Source organism: Syngnathoides biaculeatus, chromosome 17 (assembly GCF_019802595.1).
Source record: "Syngnathoides biaculeatus isolate LvHL_M chromosome 17, ASM1980259v1, whole genome shotgun sequence".
In the NCBI taxonomy this organism is placed as follows: Eukaryota; Metazoa; Chordata; class Actinopteri; order Syngnathiformes; family Syngnathidae; genus Syngnathoides; species Syngnathoides biaculeatus.
The window spans coordinates 19,827,863-19,847,885 of NC_084656.1; the positions used below are offsets into that span (position 1 = coordinate 19,827,863).

Here is a 20,023-nt window from a genome sequence, read left to right on the forward strand (position 1 = left end):
TATAAAGAGTACAATTATATTACTCGTGATCGTTCCGAGTAAAAAGTACTCACCCTGCTTTACACGCGCAGTACGATTCCACAACTTTATCCTGTTGGATTTCAATATGAAGTTTGTGAGGCGTCGAACTTTATTTGCATCGATCGTTAACGTTTCGCTGTAACTCCGACATTGCCGTCCTGCTTCGTCCAAAATCTTAATTCCGTGTACATATCCTAGCGTGAAACAGTTGAGACCTCTCTGTAGAACTCTCCTGGACAAGTCTGACCCATTTGGCGAAAAAAACATACCCCAATATTATCTGGAATACGCGATAGAGAATCAACTTCAAACATGTTCTGTTCAAAATCGCCATTTTGTTAGCTTGTGGGACACAGCTAAGGGGGCGGAGCTTAAGATCCATTGGAGACTTAAATGAACCCGATGTGTGTTTCTGTCCACATCAGTGAACGTAACTTTTTGTAAATACCACACACTTGTTCTTCCTTCTACAATGAAGCTAAACAAAAGAGGCAGGAGTGGAGCTTTGGAACCTACAACCCCCGCGGCTGTGCGGCCGCAGTGCTAATCACCCAAACACAGTGCTACGCAGGAACCACGCCATCGCTGTTAAAAGGAGTCAAGCATCCAAAATTAAACAACGTTTAAGAACTATAAGGATGTCGGAAGTCAGCTGGATGGAGCCTTCTTCTCCCTGGTGGAGATGCGACACGTGTCCGCCCCCTTTGGTCAGGGGTTAATTCACGCGGGTCAACTTTTTGGATCTCGGTGGCCGGACGCCAGCCGGCATTTGGTTGCAAGGAGGGAGCGCGAGGGGTCGGGGGTTGCCGGGGGGTTTCACGCTGTCACAACAAACAAAAAAAAGTCTTCCAGCGGGCCTCCACTCAAGCAGAAGTTCTTCCGTGTTCCTGCTGAGTTTTCCTACACATTCCCCAAACACTGAAGTCCCAGATTAGCCCCGCGTTCTCCACCAATCTTAAATGGATTAAATGACACCGGCTAATCTTATTAGCGGATTGGTCGGAAACTGAAAACACACATAGGAGTAATGTAGAGGTAGAAAAACAACACCAAGAATTAAAGCAATGTAAACAACAACAACAACAACATGAGGGGGAAAAAAAGAATAGTTACAAGAAAAACTATAAAAAAAACCAAGAAAAATATAAGAAAAAAGTTTGCAACGAACAAGAGCAACAAAAGCGCAAAAAGAATAAGAGCAGAAACAAAAACTTGAACAAATGAGGAATATAAAAGGAACAAATAAGAACAGCTAGAACATGAAAAAAGCTAAGCAAAAATAATAAAAAAACACCACCAACAACAGCAAAAAAAAAAAAAAAACTATAAGAGCAACAGGAAAAAGGACAAGAACAACAAGACAAGACCAAAGCAAAAGTGGAATAAAATTGGGGAAAAAACGTGAAAATAGAATAGAATAACAAAAAAAAAAAGTATCAGAACACAACAACGCGCCACCACTTGAGTATGTTTATGAGCGACCCTGACTGGCAACGTAATACGAAGAACTCTCAAAATAAAACAAAAATAAAAACTATATATTCAAATACTGTATATGTTAGAGTGTAAATGAGACACGTTTAGTTAAATTCCTCTGTAACATTGCAAAATGGCAATACTGTACAAGCTGTTGCCTGAAAATAATATGAATTTCATCACCGTCAACAATTCAACCCTAAATTAAAACAGACAAGCATAAAATAAATGTAATCCAGCTGTGTACGGAAGTCACTTACTGTTGCCACAATGCCGCAGCTAGTAGGGTTAGCATCGTTAGCATGTCCGACCAAGGGGGACCACAAAAAGGGGGAGGAAAAAAATCATAAAAAAAAAAAAACAACCCACCTTGATGCCTTCCTGGCGTCACGATGTCCAGCCGTGCCGTCCGAGCACGATTACGCTCCGATTAGACGCCGAGAGGAGGACATTCAGTCGGCTAAAGAAGTCAGCATCATTCGACGGAACTGACTGGTTTCGAGCTAACGGCGCTAACAGCTAGCGCCTCCCCTCCACTTACGACTCCCAAAACTAGCCGAGTGGGTTCATAACGGTATATATATTAAAAATAATAATAATAAAACTGTGAAAGTTGTTAAACTTGTCGCACATGGACGTAAAGAGAATGTTGTTGTTTTTTTTTTAAAAAAAATGGACACAAGTGGGGGTGAAGATATTGGTGCTGGTTTCACGTCGGAGGAGAAAGAAGAAGAAGAAAAAAAAAAGAATCCAAAATGTCCACACGATATTCAGCGAGGAAATACAAAAGCGGCTCGGCCGAGTGGAAGCTTGTCGTCCACGGAAAAAGAAGAAGAAGTGTGCCGCCCCCAGATGTTTCCACTCATGGTATCCTCCGCGCGTGGGGCGACTTCTCTCACCGTGAGCCGATGTAGCAAAAAGCGGGGAGAGGTTGAACGTCCTCACGCTCGTCGTCCTCGCTCACCGAGCACCGCAGCCCGCACCGACTCGTCGCGCCTCCTCCCCCCGCTAAGAGTGGAGCTCTAGTCCGCGTCAGTCTCGTTGACTGCCCGCTGAAGGCACCGGCGCCAGCAACACGCACTTTTGTTTAAAAAAAAAAAAACATGCATTAAATACAAATCATCAGAATAAACACCGACCTGTACATAAAATGATAATCATAAATGTAAAATGCGGAAGGTAATCATGTTGAGACGATGTTAATCGGAAAAGGCCACAAAATGTAATGAAATGTAAAAAAAAAACTAAGAAACAAAAAAATGGGATACTTTTCATTTTAATTAGTCTTGAAGACAGTATTTACAAAAAAATATGTACCTGTACTGTATTTTTTTTTGTGCTCACGAGAATTTCGAATGCAATGGCGCCCCCTAAAGGACCTCTACAGGCTTTGACATGAATGACCACAATGAAAACTTTTTCAGAACTTCAACAAAATATTAAAATCTGAGACTGATGATCGGTGCTCCATTTAATTTTTAACCTATAGTTGTGAAAAACAAAGTTACAACAAAATGCCACAAGCCAAAGGAATTCAAGAAAAGGATGAGAAATTAAATAGAGTAGAGGCTCGGTTCTCGACCGCAATCTGTTCTAGTAGGCGGTTCGCAAACCGATTTGTTCGAAAACCGAATCAACCGCCGCGCGAGTTATGTTATTTCCTGTTTTTTTTTTTTCGGGGGTTCGTTCGAACTGACAATAACAAAGCGGGTCGTGGGCGGTTCGGCTGGTCTGGCCGCGGGCGTTCTGTTATTTCCGGGTTTTGTCGGGGGCGTTCGAGTACCCATTTTCGTTCGAAAACAGAAGCGAAAAAATCTTGAAATTTTCTTTCGAAAAGCGATTTGTTCGAGAACGGGGACGTTCGAGAACCGAGGCTGTACTGTCGTTGATGTATGTCAGTTTGCAAAAAGATTACAAAGGCAGTTCAAAAGCTTTCGGATTCCGGCAGAGCCGTTATCTTCAAATTGAGAAAACGCGGACGGAACCTCCACGAGATTGGCTGACCAACAAATATTACCCCAAGACCAGAGCAACGACTCATCCAGGAGGCCGCAAAAGAACTCGGGACTTCTCAAGAACTGCAGGTGTCACTTTCCTCAAGTCAAGGTTTGTGTTCATGACTCAACAACAGGGAAGAAACTGGGATGGGATCCATTGGAGAGTCCCAAGGCCACCATCGCTACTGACCTAAAAGAACATAAAGCCTGGTCTTACCTTTTGGGGGGGGGGGGACAAAAAATGAAAAATACTTTTGAGACAGTATTCTATGAAGTGATGAGAAGTTCAACTTTTCGCTCCATCTGAAGTAAACATAACAGCAATTAGGAAAATCATGCGAACATACTAACTATGGTCAAACATGGTGGTCGTAGTATGATGGGATGGGGCTGCTTTTCTCCTTCAGGGCCTGGACGACTTGCAATGATTGATGGAACCATCAAACTAACTTCACTGGTTTTGGAGTGCCGCATTCAAAAATCTGGACTTGAATCCGAATGAAATGCAGTACCACGACCTTAAAAAAGCAGCATCTGCGTGTAAACATTCCCAGCATGCATCAGCGTGCCGCATCCAAGCGTCGCTTCAGTCCCTTGTGGCGGAAGAAGGCGTCCAGGCAGGGTGGGCGGCCCAGGAAGCGTTGCAGCATGTCCATGCCGTCGGCCGAGCCTCCCGCCTCCAGGATGACCCGTCGGTACTCTTTCCCCACCTGTGAAAGTATGAACCGAAGTGGACTCCTTTTTCGGGTCAGAGGATCGAGTAAATGTTTGTGTATACAAAGACGGTTTCCAGTTTTTGTATGTATGACTTTGTGTTTCAAAATACAGTAGAGCCTCGGTTCTCGGCCACAATCCGTTCTGGAAGGCGGTTCGAAAACCGATTTGTTGGAAAACCGAATCAACCGCCGCGCGAGTTGTGTTATTTGCGATTTTTTTTGGGGGGGGTTCGTTCGGATTGACAATAAAGCGCATCGTGGGTGGGTCAGGTGGTCTGTCCGCGTGTGTTCTGTTATTTCTGGGTTTTGTTGGGGGCGTTCGAGTACCGATTTTCGTTCAAGAACCGAACCAAAAAAAAAAACAAAAAAATCTCAAAATTTTCGTTCTACATTCTATTTGTTCAATAACGGGAACGTTCAAGAACCGAGGCTGTACTGTATATAATGTGGGGTTTGTTGTTGTTTTGTAAACAGATCTAGTTTTCATTGCTCTATGCTTTTTTGGGGTAAAATTGTAAACAGCAATGACAAATCTCCAATTAACCGAGAGTACATTTTTGGAACTGGTTGCCAGCCAGTCGCAGGGCACATGGAAACAGACAACAATGACTCTCACAATCACACTTATGGGCAATTTATTCATCCATCCATTTTCTTCGCCGCTTATCCTCACGACGGTCGTGGTATACCAACTGTCAACAGGCAGGAGGCGGGTTACACCCTGAAGTGGTTGCCAGCCAATCGCTGGGCACATGGAAACAGACAACAGTCACTCTCACAACCACACCTATGGGCAATTTATCCATCCATCTATCCATTTTCTTTGACACTTATCCCCACAAGGGTTACGGGGAGTGCCGGAGCCTATCCCAGCTTTCAACGGGCAGGAGGCGGGGTACACCCTGAACTGGTCGCCGGCCAATCACAGGCCACACAGAGACGAACAGCCGCACTCACAATCACACCTCGGGACAATTTTAGAGTGTCCAATTAATGTTGGAGGTTTTTGGGGTGTGGGAGGAAACCGGAGTGCCCACCCGGAGAAAACCCACGCAGGCACGGGGAGAACATGCAAACTGACGGACTGGCTAACGGAGAAATTTTTGTGGGCATGAAAAGACGACGTCGTATGAATTGGCTGCGCAAAAGTGGACGTTTTGGTTGGGCACCCACATCTGGATTGAGGATCCCTTCCTTTTTAAAGCGGCTGAAGTAGATGTCCGAGGAGTAGACCTCGCTCCACAGGTAGCTGTAGTACTGGCCGTCGTATCCTCCTGCCAGGTGGTCGAAGCTGGCCATCATGTTGGTGCCTGCGATCAGAAGTGGCAAAATTACTTCGGCGCGACGGAACTTTCCACGAGCGGCTCCCCAGAGGTGACCCCCGCCCCGGACCTTCTGTCGCGGGAATGCCCAGAATGTCCTGGCAGTGTTTGGCGAACATAGCGGCCGAGTCTGCGGAGGAGCTGGTGTGCAGCGACTGGTCCACCTTACTGAGGAGCACCTGTCGCAGGTTCATCAGACCTGAAAACAGGGCAGCGGAGACGTCACGCTTTGCTGAGTACCGGTCCTGGTTTTGCCCACCGAGTGCGGTTCCGACCAGTGTTGGCCGCCCTGGACGCGATGAGCTTGTCCAGCAGCGCCTCCGGGATGGCCGAGCCGTCCTTGTAGTGGCGGGACATCCTCCTCAAGGGCTCCTTCTCCCAAACCCAGTTCTCCAGCACCTGGGACGGAACCTCCACGAAGTCCGTCTCCACCATCGCGCCGCTGAATTCCGAGAAGGTGACCTTTTTATACAAATCGGACTTTAAGTCTTTTGTATACATCAAAAACCACCTGGCGTCAAACCCGTCTTCTATTGATCCAAAACAATCTATAGTCTTTGACAAAGACAATGTAGACCGTGTAAAATTTCACCCAACTTGCGTTCACCTTGGAGCAGATCTGGTGCATGACGTGCCCGAACTCGTGGAAGTACGTCTCCACCTCGTGGTGCTGCAGCAGCGATGGCAGACCCCCGGTCGGTTTGGTGAAGTTGGCCACCACGGCGGCCACCGGGAGGCGTCGCCTTCCGTCGGGGCCCTCGCACCCGGGCTGCAGGGCGAAACACGCCGCGTGGCCGTACTTCCCCTCCCTGGCGGCGCAGGTCAATCTCATGAAGTGCGTATGGCATGGTGCCAACTAGCAGTCAGAGTACGCCAGTAGAACCAGGTAGTATGGTAAGGTTTCTACTCAAATCAGGATTCGGGTTTCAAGACAAGATTTCTGGGAAGGCGTTTCAAATTAGGGGTTTAAAGTTGCGCTTCAACTGCTAGCTTAAAAGCAGAGTTTCATGTTTTTGGGTTCTAACGAAAGTCTGAAGCCTTGGTTGAGATTTGAAGTTTCAAATTCGGGTGTCAAAGTTGTTTTACGTTTTCAAACATGGGATAGGGTTAGAGTTTCAAGTTGGGATTTGAAGTCTGCATCAGCGTTCCAAATGAAGGTTTCCATACGTAACTAGGATTTTAAATAAGGTGTCAAGATTGGGTGACGGTCTTAGGTTTTAAAATCTCAGTGTTACGATTGGGTTACGGTTCGGAACATGCGTTAGCATTTCAAGACTGGGGAAGGGAGTCAAGATTTAAGCTAGTACTAGTTTTCACATGAGGGTTTTAGACCAGGGTTAGCGTCTGCCCAGTGGGACACAAAACACTTGGGAAGGAGACGCCACAGAGGTTGAGTCCCCACCTGGGGTACAGGTCCAGGTAGAAGTGTCCCATCTCCTCGTGGGTGTGCGCGTCGTGGGCGGCGTACACCCGGACGTCCGGGTGCCACACGGGCGCCGCCTGCACCCGGCTGAAGCGCACCCCCAGCAGGTCCCGGTAGATCCCCAGGAGGCCCTCGGTGACGGCGTCCAGCGGGAAGTACTCCACCAGTTTGTCCTTGTCCAAGGCGAACTGGCGCCGCTCCGCCCGGTTCATGTAGTAGGGCAGGTCCCACGCGCTCAGACACCCGTCGAAACGGCGGCCGCTCATCAGGCACTCGCGCTTCTTCAGGCCCAGCAGGTACTTCCGCTCCCGCGCGCCCACCGGCTCCAGCGTTTTCTGGAGACCGTCTGGCGTGGGGGATTTCCAACAAGTGTGATATTTTCAAAGTTTGGTTCTTAAATTATGGTTTAGAGCGAGTGTTAGGGGTCCTAGTTAGGTTTTAAATAAGGATTCGGTTTCAAGTCAGTATTTGGGTTAGGGCTTCAAGTCAGTGTTAGGGGTCCAAAGTAGAGTTTCAAGTAAGACTTGGTGTTTCTAAGGGTTTTACAAGGGTTGAGGTTTCAAGACAGTTTAAGGGTTATCCAATACGGTTCTAAAGAAGTGTTGGTATTTCAAAGTCGGGGTTGGTTACTGAGTTAAGTTAGTACTAAGTTACTTAGGAAGGAGTCCACGTTGGTGGCGTTCTTGGCCACGTTGACCTCCAGCACGTAATCGGCGTGGCAGCCGTAACCCAGCAGCGCCGCCACCTCCGCTCGCAGCGAGACCAAACGCTCCAGGATGATCGTGTTCGCCTGCAAGAGGATTAGCACACGAGGGACCGAGTCGAGGGTTTGAAGTCCGGGTTGGGGTTTCAAGTCAGTCTTTTTGGCGTCCTCCTGTTACCTCTTTACACCTGCTGTGAAACGCCGTCTCCATCTTCCGCCGGGTCTCGGGATCGCGGCAGCGCTTCATGACGGGAAAATAGTGAGGATAGGCCAGAGTCACTTTGTACAGACCGGTAGCCTGATCCACATCCAGACCCGACAGGAAGCTCGCAGCTAGACCGTCTTGACGGAACAAAAGACATTCAAGGCTTTGTTTTGTTTTGTTTTTTGGGGGGGTCTTTGTATACCAACCCAGCTGGTGGCGTGAGAAAACCAGAAACGTGTTGTCCTCGTTCAAGTTCTTGTTGAACTCGATGGAAAGGTTGGAGATTAGCTTGGACCTTTTCTTGATTTCCTTTGTAAGAAAAAAAAACCAAAGAGGTCCAAAAGGAGTTAGAGGACCAAGTGGGACTTTAAGACTGGTAAGGTTTCAAGTCAGGGTTGAGGTTGTAAGACAAGGGTTTTCAGCAGGGGTTTTGGGTTTAGGACAAGGGTTTCCAAGCAGGGTTTTGGGTTTAAGACAAGGGTTTCCAGCAGGGGTTTGTGTTTAGGACAAGGGTTTTCAGCAGGGGTTTTGGGTTTAGGACAAGGTTTTCCAGCAGGGTTTTGGGTTTAAGACAAGGGTTTCCAGCAGTGGTTTGGGTTTAGGGCAAGGGTTTCCAAGCAGGGTTTTGGGTCTAGGACAAGGGTTTCCAAGCAGGGTTTTGGGTTGAAGACAAGGGTTTCCAGCAGGGTTTTGGGTTTCGTATGAACCTTATAACCACGGGTTCGAAGACAGGGTTGAGAGTTTCAATGATTATTATTTTTTTAAACCTTGGGTTAGGGTTGTAAAGTCGGGAATCAAAGACCAAGACTAGGGTGAGCAAAGTAGGATTTCGAGAAAGGTTCAAGGTTTCAAATGAGGATTTAAAGTCCGATAGCATTGCGACTTAGGGCTGGGGTTTCAAATTTGGGTTTTTAAGGGTTTGAGTTTCCAGTACGGGTTGGGGTTTCAGGTCTAAGAGGTTCAAGGCTGCAATTAGGGTTTCGAGTACACTTGAGGGCTGGTGTCAAACCCAAGGCCCAGGGGCCTAATCTGGCCCGTCACATTATTTTATGAGGAATGCAAAAGCAAAACATCAATTCAATTTTCTGAGCTGCTTGTCCTCACAAGGGTCACAGGAGTGCCAGAGCCAATCCCAGCTGTCAACGGGCAGGAGGCGGGGTACACCCTGAACCGGTTGCCAGCCAATCGCAGGGCACATGGAGACAGACAATTTAGAGTCTCCAAATAATGCATGTTTTGGGGATTCTAAGAGGAAACCGGAGTACACGGAGAAAACCCATCTGAAGCGGTTCTAAACTGGGTTAGGGTTTCGGGCTGGGGTTGATTAGAAATGGAAAGAACAAACAGTAAGTATGTAACCTGGACTCACCTCTCTCGTTTCTGTACACAGATGGAGTCCGTTCCTCCGGCCCGTCGCAAGCAGTCTCCCCAAGAACCTTTTCTCCTCGGCCGAGACGTTTTCCGGAAGCTTCTTCTGCTCGCGTGAAAAGGGGACGTCACTCGCGGCGCTCTGAGCGTAACGGACCGTCTTCGAGGCTACCTGCAGAGCGGCGATCCTGAGGAAGACGTCCTCCCTCGCGCTCAGCTCCACGTCCAAGTCGCACAGGCGCTTGTCGGCCTCGGCGCTGGCCAGTCGCACGGCCTCGAGCGGACTCACGTACTGCGGGAAGTCCAGAGAGTGACGGCACGCTGCGGACAGGAGGCGGGGTGTACACCCTGAACTGGTTGCCGGCCAATCGCAGGGCATCATCAAACAACTTTTCGAGAAACTGATCAACGTTCAAAAACCGAAGCACGTTTTCCCATTGCAACGACTGGAAAATGAAATAATGCGTTCCAAACCTAAAAAAAAAATAGTTTTTTTATTGGTTTGTTTGTATATTGCCCAAGTAGTGTTTTGTAGTCTATCTACTCCTGTGTAGATTGTGGACATAGTTTTGTTTTGCCTTTGTGTTATGATTTATTGTATTTGTAACGTAGTATGTTTGATATTGTTGCGCAGTAGTGAGGGAGTTGCTTTTGGAGTGCTTCATATTACATGTATGTTATGTACTGTAGTGTGTTTTCTAGTTATGTCATTTGCAGTGTTTCAGGTGTTTTGAAGTACTCTATGTTGTCTATGTAGTGTTTCGTATTGCATGAGTCCGATCTCATGTACTGTACACAATATGTTTTTTATTGGGCCCAATTCCAATATTTGCCAGGATAAAATTTGGATTGCCAGTTCATTGGCCAATTAATATGAAAAGTCACAAATTAAGTTCTTTTAATAAATAATTACAGTTAGAATATTTGACAGCTAAATAATACTTTTGCCTTGAGTACTATTTAAATTTATGATTGGAAAAAAATCTGCAATCATCAACTTGATCATTTCCTGTTTTTTTTTTTTGTTATGTGTTCATCTGTTTGAAACAAAAATGGATTTTTGTCAATTGAAAAGGATGAATATCGGACGATTTCCGTAATTTCCGGCCTATAAGCCGCGACTTTTTCCCCACACGCTTTCAACCCTGCGGTTTATGCGGCGATGCGGCTACTTTGTGCATTTTTTTTCCCAACAGTCACAAGGGGGCGCTAGGACGCAAAAAGGTAAGAGTGAGAACGGTGGAATATATGTGCCGAGGAAGTGACTTTTACCGGTCCGGCCCTGTTAGCGCTGCGCTAGCGTTACTGTTAGCATCAGCGCTAGTGTTAGCATTAATGCGGCGATGCCATCGTTAGCATTAAAGGGGCAGCGCTAACGTTAGACTCTGTGTACCGTCTTTTTTGGCGAGATTGGTGAACAATTACTCAGTTAAATATCTATATCGTTTAATCGTTTCTAAAAAAATGAACAAAAATCCAACGTATTTTTGCACAATGGAAGATAATCCTCGTATTACTGTAATTTCCGTCTTATAAACCCCGACTTTTCCCCCTCACACTTCCAACCCTGTTGTTTATGCGGTGATGCGGCTAATTTGTGCATTTTTTCTAACGGCCTCAAGGTGGGCACTCGAGCGGAAAAGGTAAGAGTGAGACTGGTGGAATATGTGTGCCGGGGAAGTGACTTTTACCCGCCCTGTTAGCGCTGTGCTAGCGTGTTGCTCCTGTGTTACTGGCGTGTCTCACCAATATTTACCGGTAAGTTTTATTTTAACCGGCCTTGTTAGCGTTAGTGCTAGCTTTAGCGCGGTGCTAGCGTTAAACTCTTTCTGCGTACCATCTTTCTTTGTAAATATGTGTTTGAATGTGAGCACTTGCGGCTTTTACACAGCTGCGGCGTATGCATGTACCAAATGGTATTTCCTTGACAAATGTACTGGGCGAGGCTAATAATCAGGTGCGCTCTGTAGGCCGAAAATGACGGTAATCGCTCGGGCCCTAGTGTGTAACGTTGCATACTACGTGTTATGTACTGTGTCGTACAGTCTTGTGCATGTAACGTTATCCTTGTTTATGATGGTTGTGCCTCGAATGAAGTTTTGACCATGTGACATTTTAAGGCCGCGGGACGCAAATGTAGTCTGTCCGGGCTTACCCGCGTACTCCGTCTTGACATTGGCGATCGCTCTCAGCGTGTTCTCAACGGAGACGGCGTCCAGCTGGAGGCCTCCGATCTCGTCGTAGACCTCCTTCACTCTACCGATCAAGCGCTCGGCGTCTGCGATGATGCCCTCCGCCGACCGGTCCCACCTCAGCGCCGGGGCGCCGATGGCGTAGCCGCGCCCGGGCCGCGGCGCTGCGCCGTCGAGGATGGTCATTCTGCACGGAGTGACGGACGGTCCGCTCGCACGGGTTTTATGTTCCCCGACGCGCGGGCGACACATTCCGGAACATCGCACACCGAATTCTTTCCGCGCAGAGCGGCCAGCCGTCCGCCTCTCCCGGCGGAGTCGGGTTGCAGTCGGACGTCGAGGAACACGACACTTCGTCAGGACTGCGAAATTGAAGAGGGAGCCATTAAAAGACGTCCGCTGATTAAATGCAACGACGTGTTAACGCACGGCAAGCTTACACGCTAGACAAATAACTACTGAATGCTACCTTAAAGGTCAAGTGTCATCCCTATAAACATTTTACAATAGATATGATATGATAGATAAAGTTGCGCAAGTGTCATTTGACATCCAAGTGGTCGCCATATTGGCTGCATTTCGTATCCATGATAAGCCAACTCGGCGCCGAAGATGACCCACCCCAGCCGAAGCCGTGACCGGCGGATGCGTCGGCTCCCCCGCGAAGGCTGCCGTGACTGCTCGCCGGCGAAGGCTGCCGCGTCGTGCCTCCATGGACGAGCACGGCTTCGACCAGGCTGGCTCATACATACTGCCGCGGCGGCGACAGATTCCCAGAGAGCATGTATGATCCGGCCTGGCCGAAGCCGTGCTCGTCCATGGAGGCATGATGCGGCAGCCTTCGCCGGCGAGCCGACGCGGTAGCTTGTCACGGCGTCGGCTGGGGTGGCTCATCTTCGGCGCCGAGGTGGCTCATCATGGTGCCGAGCCAGGCCGCTATACTGTGTTTTCATCGCTAACGCTACATACTCTCAGACTGTCGGGGGAGTCTGTTGTTAGTTAGAAGTCATCCGAGCCCGACCCGGAAGCCGTCTGACACGCGCATCGACGCATTTCGCACCCCTGTCATGTCCTGCCATGTACGTCACTTCCTGCTTCTTCTCAAAAACAAATCCCTCGAGAGGATTTTCATGGCGGGAGTTACTAAAAGCTGCATACCTCAAAATAACATTTTGTGGTGAAAAAACTTTTTTTTCCCCCCGATAATAACATACTAAAAATCATACATTTCATGACAGTGGCACTTTAAACCTCACATCACGCAGCCCAGAACGAGAATACACACACATTTGACCTTTAACCTTCAAGTTGACTCGCAAATGCCACTGTCGTTCTACGATATGTGGGTGCGTTTGTTTTAGCGTATGTTGTGAAATGTTTTAGTTCCATAGTATGTTACAAATATGTTGTGCACTTGTTTGCGTATTTTGTCGTAGGTGTGTGTGATACAGTTTTTATATTGTGCAATGTGTTATTATCATGCGTTGTGAAATCAATCGGCAAAATAATTTTGGGATGGAATCATGTGACACGGGTGTGTCATCAAATTTGAACAGGCTAATTTTCAGAGTGGTTTTGGGCTGTCGTCCCGGTAACAGGTGGACGCTTCTCAAAACCTCTCCCTCTCTCTTTTCTTTCTCTCTCTCTCTCTTTCTCTCACACGCTCGTCACCCCCCACGCGCATGCGCAGAAGAGGACCTGGCTCGCTTGAGTGACGGCGACAAGCGACGGCTTAGCTGCCGCGGCTCAGGTAAGGCAACGCACGAAACAGGCAAGCAACATTTGAACGGCGAGGGATGCAATATCATCAACCATACCCTGTCCTTTTATTTTTTCTTTTTTTTTTTTTTTTCAATATTTTTTTTTTTGCTGTTCTGTATTCCCCAAGTGCGTCACGTGACCGTGGCATCGCTTAGACTCGAGCACGTTTGAAACAGAAGACGGCACATTTTTGGACACTTCTCGCGCGTCCCACAAAAAAATAATAATAATAATAACACGGCAAGGACAATGCTTCAACAGACATGACATGCGAGGTGGTGACGTCGCAAACCGTGTGTCAACATTCGGAGGGACGACGGGGGAGCTGGTGCGCATGCGTGTCGCACGTGACCGTCTTTCCCGCGCGCACCGGTTTGTCCCCGCTACGCGTGACGTCACCACACTCTCACCGGGACTATTTCTTTTACATTTATGTTTGTGTACGTTTAAAGTCTTCAGTAATTCTCCAGCTAAAAGTATAATATTCGATATGTTGTTGATTTAGAGAACCGTTAGCATATATTGTTAGCCTAATCTGGTGAATACCACTGATCTAAAAAAAAAAAAATGGCAAGCGCATACATATTGAGGGCTATGTCGATTGGTTGAATCCAGTTGGCCACCATCTTGGTACTCCCAAAACGTGTGGAGGAGATGGCTTACACAGGTTGCATTATGGTGGTGTTTTTCCCCTCAAAGTTTGGCATGGAGAATTAAAACTGATCGTGTGAGCTTGACATTTTTTCAGTTCTGGTAACATGAAGGATATTTAAGTCGACTTGGTAAGCTAAAAAAGGCTAAGCACAAAGCAAAGACATAGAACACCGTGACTAGCAAGAAACCTTGCATATTACCGAGGGCCCGATTTCCGCGACATGTTAACTTTTCCCAAAATATGCAGTGAAGCACTATCATAACATAGCAAAAAACTAAGCATTTTTCGTCATAAAAACATTAAATTTTAAGTCAATCAGATATACATTTGGAAATAATGGGAAAAAAACTCAACGCATTGTTCATTTGTTGTCTCTGCGACGTCCCATTTCAGACAGAAAATTTCAACATGTTTCCTTGCATTTGAAAATCAAATTCAAGTTGCAGAGTTGTGTATAATGAAATTCATCAAAAATTTCACAGAAAATGTGCTTTCTTGCTTACCTGCTGATGAGGTTTAGGAAAATATTTACAATCGTTTTTTCGCGAAAAACCGTCGCCCTGTAAAAGGTGAAGCAGAGAGTAAACAGTGACTGACAAAAACCAGAAACAAAACTTTGTTCAAGTGAATTAAAGTCATCATAAAATTAAAAAAAAAAAACATTTACAAACAAATTTTAACAGTGGCAAAGTCAATCTTTCTAACTTACCTGTGGAATGTTTTCTCATAGCCACGAAACTCGCTGGCCGGTCGGCATGGTTGTTTTGGGAGTATCAAGATGGCGGATGAGGCCAATGAGCCATCCAGTCTCTTTTTTTTTTTTTTTTTTTTAACATAAGACTTTGGCACCAAAGATGACGACAGATTTTTTTAATACACATTTTTTCCCCCATCATATCATCAACCTCTTTTTTTACTAATTATTAAATCACACCAGTTTTACAGGTTTGGTCACATGACGTTACACTGAATGGAGATTAATATCAAAGTTGCCCAAATCAGATTTGAACGTTTTCAGAAAAACAACAACAACAAAAAAAATTCAACAAACCAAAAATGGTCAATTGCCTCGATTCAAGAATTCAGAATACCAAATACCTGGATGAAGGTAGACAGACAAAAGTAACGGATACTGTGACAGGATTAAAAACGGCTAAGGTTCATGTCATATTTTACAAAACGACGCCGCCATATTGGAGGTCGAAGTCGACAAATTCTTTAATTGTAAGTCAAGGTACCACCGTGCTAAAGTCAAGTGTTGTGTGTAGTTTGTAGGTAAACATGGCGGTGGAGAAGCGGCTGGCGTTTTCTATCGTACAGTTCCTACGTGATCAAACGCACGGTGGCGCGTTGAATTCCGACGAGCAGGAAAGCCTCGAAGGTACGCGGGCGGCCGTGTCGCGGCGGTCAGAACCGCTTTGAACTGGTTCTTCTGGTCGCAGTTGCCATCCAGTGTCTGGAGACCACCTTTAAGATCAGCGCCAGCGACTGCCACCTGGCGGCGGCGCAGCCCCTCATGGAGGTCTTCCTCAACTCGCTGCTCAAGGCGAGGATCCGTTTAGTTTCACGCACCGCGGTCCTGTTTACCGAACGTCGTCTAGGATACGGATACCCCCGATGAGCTGGCATTTCTCGCATTTCCCGCAGAACGACAACCTGAGTTTGCCGCCGACGTCGCCCTCGCCCGAAGACGCAGAGCGAGCCGAGCAGCTGAAGAACGAAGGTGAACTCGATAGAATTGCAACTGATTGGTCCGCTTGTGTCACGACCATATATGGAGCAAAGTGGGCGTTGCTACATATGTAAAACAGTGGGGTGTGTCCAGGGAACAACCACATGAAAGAGGAGAACTACCGATGCGCGGTGGAGTGCTACACCAAGGCCATAGACCTGGACCTGAGGAACGCCGTCTACTACTGTAACAGGTATTAGCCACGAGCTAATGGCTAGTTAGCACCGACGCTAGCTGACGCTAACGGTGCGCTCGCGCAGGGCGGCCGCTCACAGTAAGCTGGGTCACTACACGGAGGCGACGGGCGACTGCGAGCGGGCCATCGGGATCGATCCCGGGTACAGCAAAGCGTACGGCAGGATGGGGTGAGTTAGTGAAACAAAATTACATAAAAAACAGACCAAAAATATTACATGAAACAAAAATAATAGTGTAACCATGTTTCACTTGCTCAGTGGTTAGCCTGGAGCTCGTGGCCGTGAGCTAATGCCTACATAGTTAAAATAAAATTACTGGGGGGAGATTTTTTTTTTTTTAAATTTATATAACCCTATATATATATATATATATATATATATATATTCAGGTAAAATACAGGAATAATTTGTGATAAACCAAATATAAATGAACAACATCCTCAAATCAAATAAACGTAATTGTAACAAAAGTACAAAATTAAGTGTCATAACAAAATGCAAATAATTTTCAAAATACACAAAAAAATATATATTTAACATGTCACAAAATGTACATAATTGTGAACATTATATCTAAAAACAAGTGGGGAAAAATACATTAAAAATGTAATAAAAAAAACAAATATTGTAGCACGTTTTATGGAAATTAATATTTTAGCCTTAGACAAAAAATAGATAAAGTGGTGCATTGATTTCATTCCGTCTTGCTTGTAAATTTAAGCATTCATGTCTCCAATTATTATTTACCATGTCCCAAAATGTACATAAATGTGAACATTATATCTAAAAACAAGTGGGAAAAATATTTCAAAAATGTAATTAAAAAAATAAAGATTGTCGCAAGTTGTATGTAAACTCTTAATTTTAGCCTAAAACAAAAAAATATATAAAATGGTACATTTATGTAATTCAGTGATCTTGCTTGTAACTTTAAGCATTCATCTCTCCAATTATTATTTACCATGTCCCAAAATGTACATAAATGTGAACATCATATCTCAAAACAAGTGGGGAAAAATATTTAAAAAAAACAAATATTGTAGCAAGTTTTATGGAAACTAATATAATTTTAGCCTAAAACAAAAAATATATAAAATGGTACATTTATTTAATTCAGTGATCTTGCTTGTAACTTTAAGTATTCATGTACATTTATTTAATTCAGTGATCTCATGTCTCCAATTATTTTTTCCCCATTGAGATGGACAAAAATGTCATGAAAAAAAAAAAAAAAATGAAATAATAATATAAATTCATCACATTTTGCTGCGTGCCCGCAGCCTGGCGCTGACGGCCATGAACAAATACCCCGAGGCCATTTCCTACTTCAAAAAGGCGCTCGTGCTGGACCCGGACAACGACACGTACAAGTCCAACCTGAAGGTGGCCGAGCAGAAGCAGAAGGAAGTCAGCAGCCCCGTGAGTGCCGGACAAAAAAAAAAAAAAAAAAAAAAACAACCCAAAACCGTTCGGGGTCGGGCAAGGAAAGAAACGAGACGCTCCTGCGGCGTTGCGCGCATTTGTCCACTTGCCTCGAGCGCCTCGTTGTCGTGCACCTTACGACGTCACTGGCCGGAAGTGCCGGTCTGGCAAAGCATTCGTCGATGCCAAGTCGGTTGGAGGCTACGCGAAAATACGTCTTACGGCAAGACGCCCAAATGTTTCGAAGGTGATAAACGATGGTACGTGGAAAAATGAGAGACACTTGGCAGAGAGGACCCATATTTAATGCCGAAGTCGATGTTTTCGCTGAGAAGAAATTGGACAACGGGACCTACGCAAGTATCTGGCGATTAAGTCGTCGAGATTTACATGGAAGAGTTTCAAAGCGTACAAATACTTCGTTGCTGGATCTTTCCTCAAATCAAGAATAAATCCCACATAGCGTTGGAGCCACTCCGATTTTTTTTTCAATACAAATACCGATATTTAAATAAATGACCCCTGGTTTTACACAAACTTGCATTCATCAACTATGATTGGAAAATTAAAAAAAAATGTTAAGATTGGGTAAACCTCTCCGTGACAGACTCATTGGACTCATTTGAGAACAATGCATAATTTAAAAAAAATTAAAAATAAGAGCGTTGGGGAGAGGTTTACCAAAGTTTAACATGTGGCCGCAACTCGCTTCCGTGTACGTTGGAGATGACTCCCTGTCATTTTTTTTTTTTTTTTTTAATCCATTGCTCTCAAATGAGCCAATTTGGCATTCTAAATACTTTTTGGTAATTTGAGATTGAGAAGAATAATTCCTACCTGAAATGAAGCGATCGTGACACAGGCGTGTGCGTATTTTGGCCGGGCACCATCCGTCACGTTTAATTGCCGAAATCCGTCGATCTTTTCTGGTCTCTTTGAATATCTGTCTCGTCTGTTGCGACAACCAACAGCACAACAAGTCTCGGGTATTGTAAATATCATCATCCATATTCAATGTCTCCCGCGATGTCGAGCAGCTCCGTCTGACCGCCAACATGACGCCGTGAAAACGGCGACATCGCGTGCACGACCTCGAGAGCGACCGCTCCGACCGTGTGCTTATTTCCGTTTAGTTCGAGTCACTAATCGGTAGCAGGCGTGTGCCGATTGCCATTTGAACGCGATTGGCTAACGCTGAACGCAGCCACATCCCCCGTAATAAGAGGGTGTGTAGACTTTTGAAAAGTTATCCTGGTTGCAGGACAACACATTTTTCAAATGGTTCTTTGCTTTTTATATCACAAAAAAGCCATTTGAACAGGTGTGCCAACTTCTTCTTATAGCCACAAAATCATTTTTTTTTTAATGATTATGCAAAAAACTGTCGTCATGACAATCTTACGTCTCGCGCCGCAGATGGCCGCCGGTTTGGGGTTCGACATGGCCAGTTTGATCAACAATCCGGCCTTCATCAGCATGGTAAACTAGTCATCATTAAATTAATTGACATAAAGCATAAAGTAATAAATGAATAAAACTACTTCCTGTCTGGGCAGGCAGCCAGTGTGATGCAGAACCAGCAAGTGCAACAACTGTGAGTTTTGCCGCCGGTTTTTTCTCGCTACGCGTTAGCTTGTAGCGTCTCACTTCCTCCTCCCGTCATCCTCAGGATGTCGGGGATGATGGCCAACGCCGTGGGGGGGCCGGCCGCCGGCGTGGGAGGGCTCAGCGACATTTCCAGCCTGATCGAAGCGTAAGTGCGACCGACGTCTCGCGCGCGACCGTCGGCGCCTCGGATCCGGACAAATCCGCAAAGCCGGTGCGCCCACCAGGGGGCAGCAGTTCGCCCAGCAGATCCAGCAGCAGAACCCCGAGCTCATCGAGCAGCTGCGCAATCACATCCGGAGTCGATCCTTCAGCGGCAGCGCCGAGGAGCACTCGTGATACCTCAGGTTAGCTGTCCGTGTGTTCGATTCCCGCGCGTTCCTTCTTTGTTTTTTTTTTTAAACTATTTTTTTTTTTTTTTTTCATTTTCCAAAACCAGAACCGCACCAAACCAGACTGGACCCGAAATGAGTGCAGTACGTACTTTTGACTTCAGCGAGTCAAGACGCCGCTGCACGTCATGTGACACCCACTGTTGCTTTTGAGTCATGTGACTGACACGCCTGCATTGTGACATTGTCATTGCACTTTAGCGCCACTAATAATTCTATGATTAAAAAATAACAATAATAATAAACACTAAAAAGAGTTTATTTGTGTACGTCGTACAAGTGTAAGGTTGCGCCTCCTGCATGCTTCGGAATCTGGTATTTGGCATCGGATGCTTTATGGAAAATAAACGAGCCACTGAGGACGAGAGTGGGATGACTCCATTTTTTTTTGGGGGGGGGGATTTTGAAGTAGAGTTATGGAAAATTTTACAGCTACTGCCCAATTTGTTTCATGAACGGTGGTTGACAATCACTTCCTCATCACTTCAATTTGGGAAAAACAAAAAAATGCAATAACGGACTGTCGAAATTGATCTTTGATTTTATCCGGAATACGTTATTACATATTAATATCTGCACATAACTTGAAAATTGGTGGTGATGGGGGGGCTGGGGGGGTTCCACTCTAGTTCTCAGCAGCTCTGCTGGGCCAGGAAGATGCTTCCTTCCAATGATTCCAAAAAATAAATAAAATGTGATGAAATCCAACTCTTTTTGTCATCTTTCATAATATTGTACAATGGAGACTATACCGGCATCCATTTTTATTTTATTATTACAGTCCACCGCCGATACGAGTGATATCCGCAAAATGGAAATATTCTAGATAAATTCAC

At 45.8% G+C, this 20,023-nt stretch overlaps 3 protein-coding genes across 6 annotated transcripts in view; 1 reads left to right on the forward strand and 2 right to left on the reverse strand.

Moving 5' to 3' along the window:
* Nucleotides 1-2,990, reverse strand: part of erbin (erbb2 interacting protein) — a 39,638-nt gene extending 36,648 nt beyond the window's left edge. For 3 of the 4 annotated variants that reach the window (XM_061802250.1, XM_061802248.1, XM_061802251.1), the window contains exon 1: nucleotides 1,867-2,187. The gene's annotated coding sequence lies outside the window, so the exon portion shown is untranslated. Of the gene's footprint in view, nucleotides 1-1,866; nucleotides 2,188-2,396 lie in introns of those variants that run through there. The other variant, XM_061802249.1, reaches the window with a different exon arrangement.
* A 778-nt stretch (nucleotides 2,991-3,768) lies between these two features.
* On the reverse strand, nucleotides 3,769-14,601 carry nln (neurolysin (metallopeptidase M3 family)). The gene is made up of 14 exons (XM_061801432.1): nucleotides 14,549-14,601; nucleotides 14,343-14,399; nucleotides 11,387-11,785; nucleotides 9,404-9,552; nucleotides 9,233-9,340; nucleotides 8,070-8,172; nucleotides 7,837-8,000; nucleotides 7,610-7,745; nucleotides 6,935-7,301; nucleotides 6,140-6,341; nucleotides 5,808-5,994; nucleotides 5,603-5,731; nucleotides 5,384-5,520; nucleotides 3,769-4,204 (listed from the first exon to the last, which is right to left on the reverse strand). Exons 3-14 carry the CDS (start codon nucleotides 11,673-11,675, stop codon nucleotides 4,055-4,057), a joined length of 2,121 nt encoding a protein of 706 aa, XP_061657416.1. The 5' UTR covers nucleotides 11,676-11,785; nucleotides 14,343-14,399; nucleotides 14,549-14,601; the 3' UTR covers nucleotides 3,769-4,054.
* On the forward strand, nucleotides 13,079-19,444 carry sgtb (small glutamine rich tetratricopeptide repeat co-chaperone beta). The gene is made up of 12 exons (XM_061801435.1): nucleotides 13,079-13,173; nucleotides 15,108-15,220; nucleotides 15,282-15,385; nucleotides 15,487-15,562; nucleotides 15,665-15,764; nucleotides 15,832-15,936; nucleotides 17,049-17,187; nucleotides 18,607-18,669; nucleotides 18,747-18,784; nucleotides 18,860-18,943; nucleotides 19,023-19,142; nucleotides 19,235-19,444. Exons 2-11 carry the CDS (start codon nucleotides 15,121-15,123, stop codon nucleotides 19,132-19,134), a joined length of 921 nt encoding a protein of 306 aa, XP_061657419.1. The 5' UTR covers nucleotides 13,079-13,173; nucleotides 15,108-15,120; the 3' UTR covers nucleotides 19,135-19,142; nucleotides 19,235-19,444.
* Nucleotides 19,445-20,023: the final 579 nt, after the last annotated feature.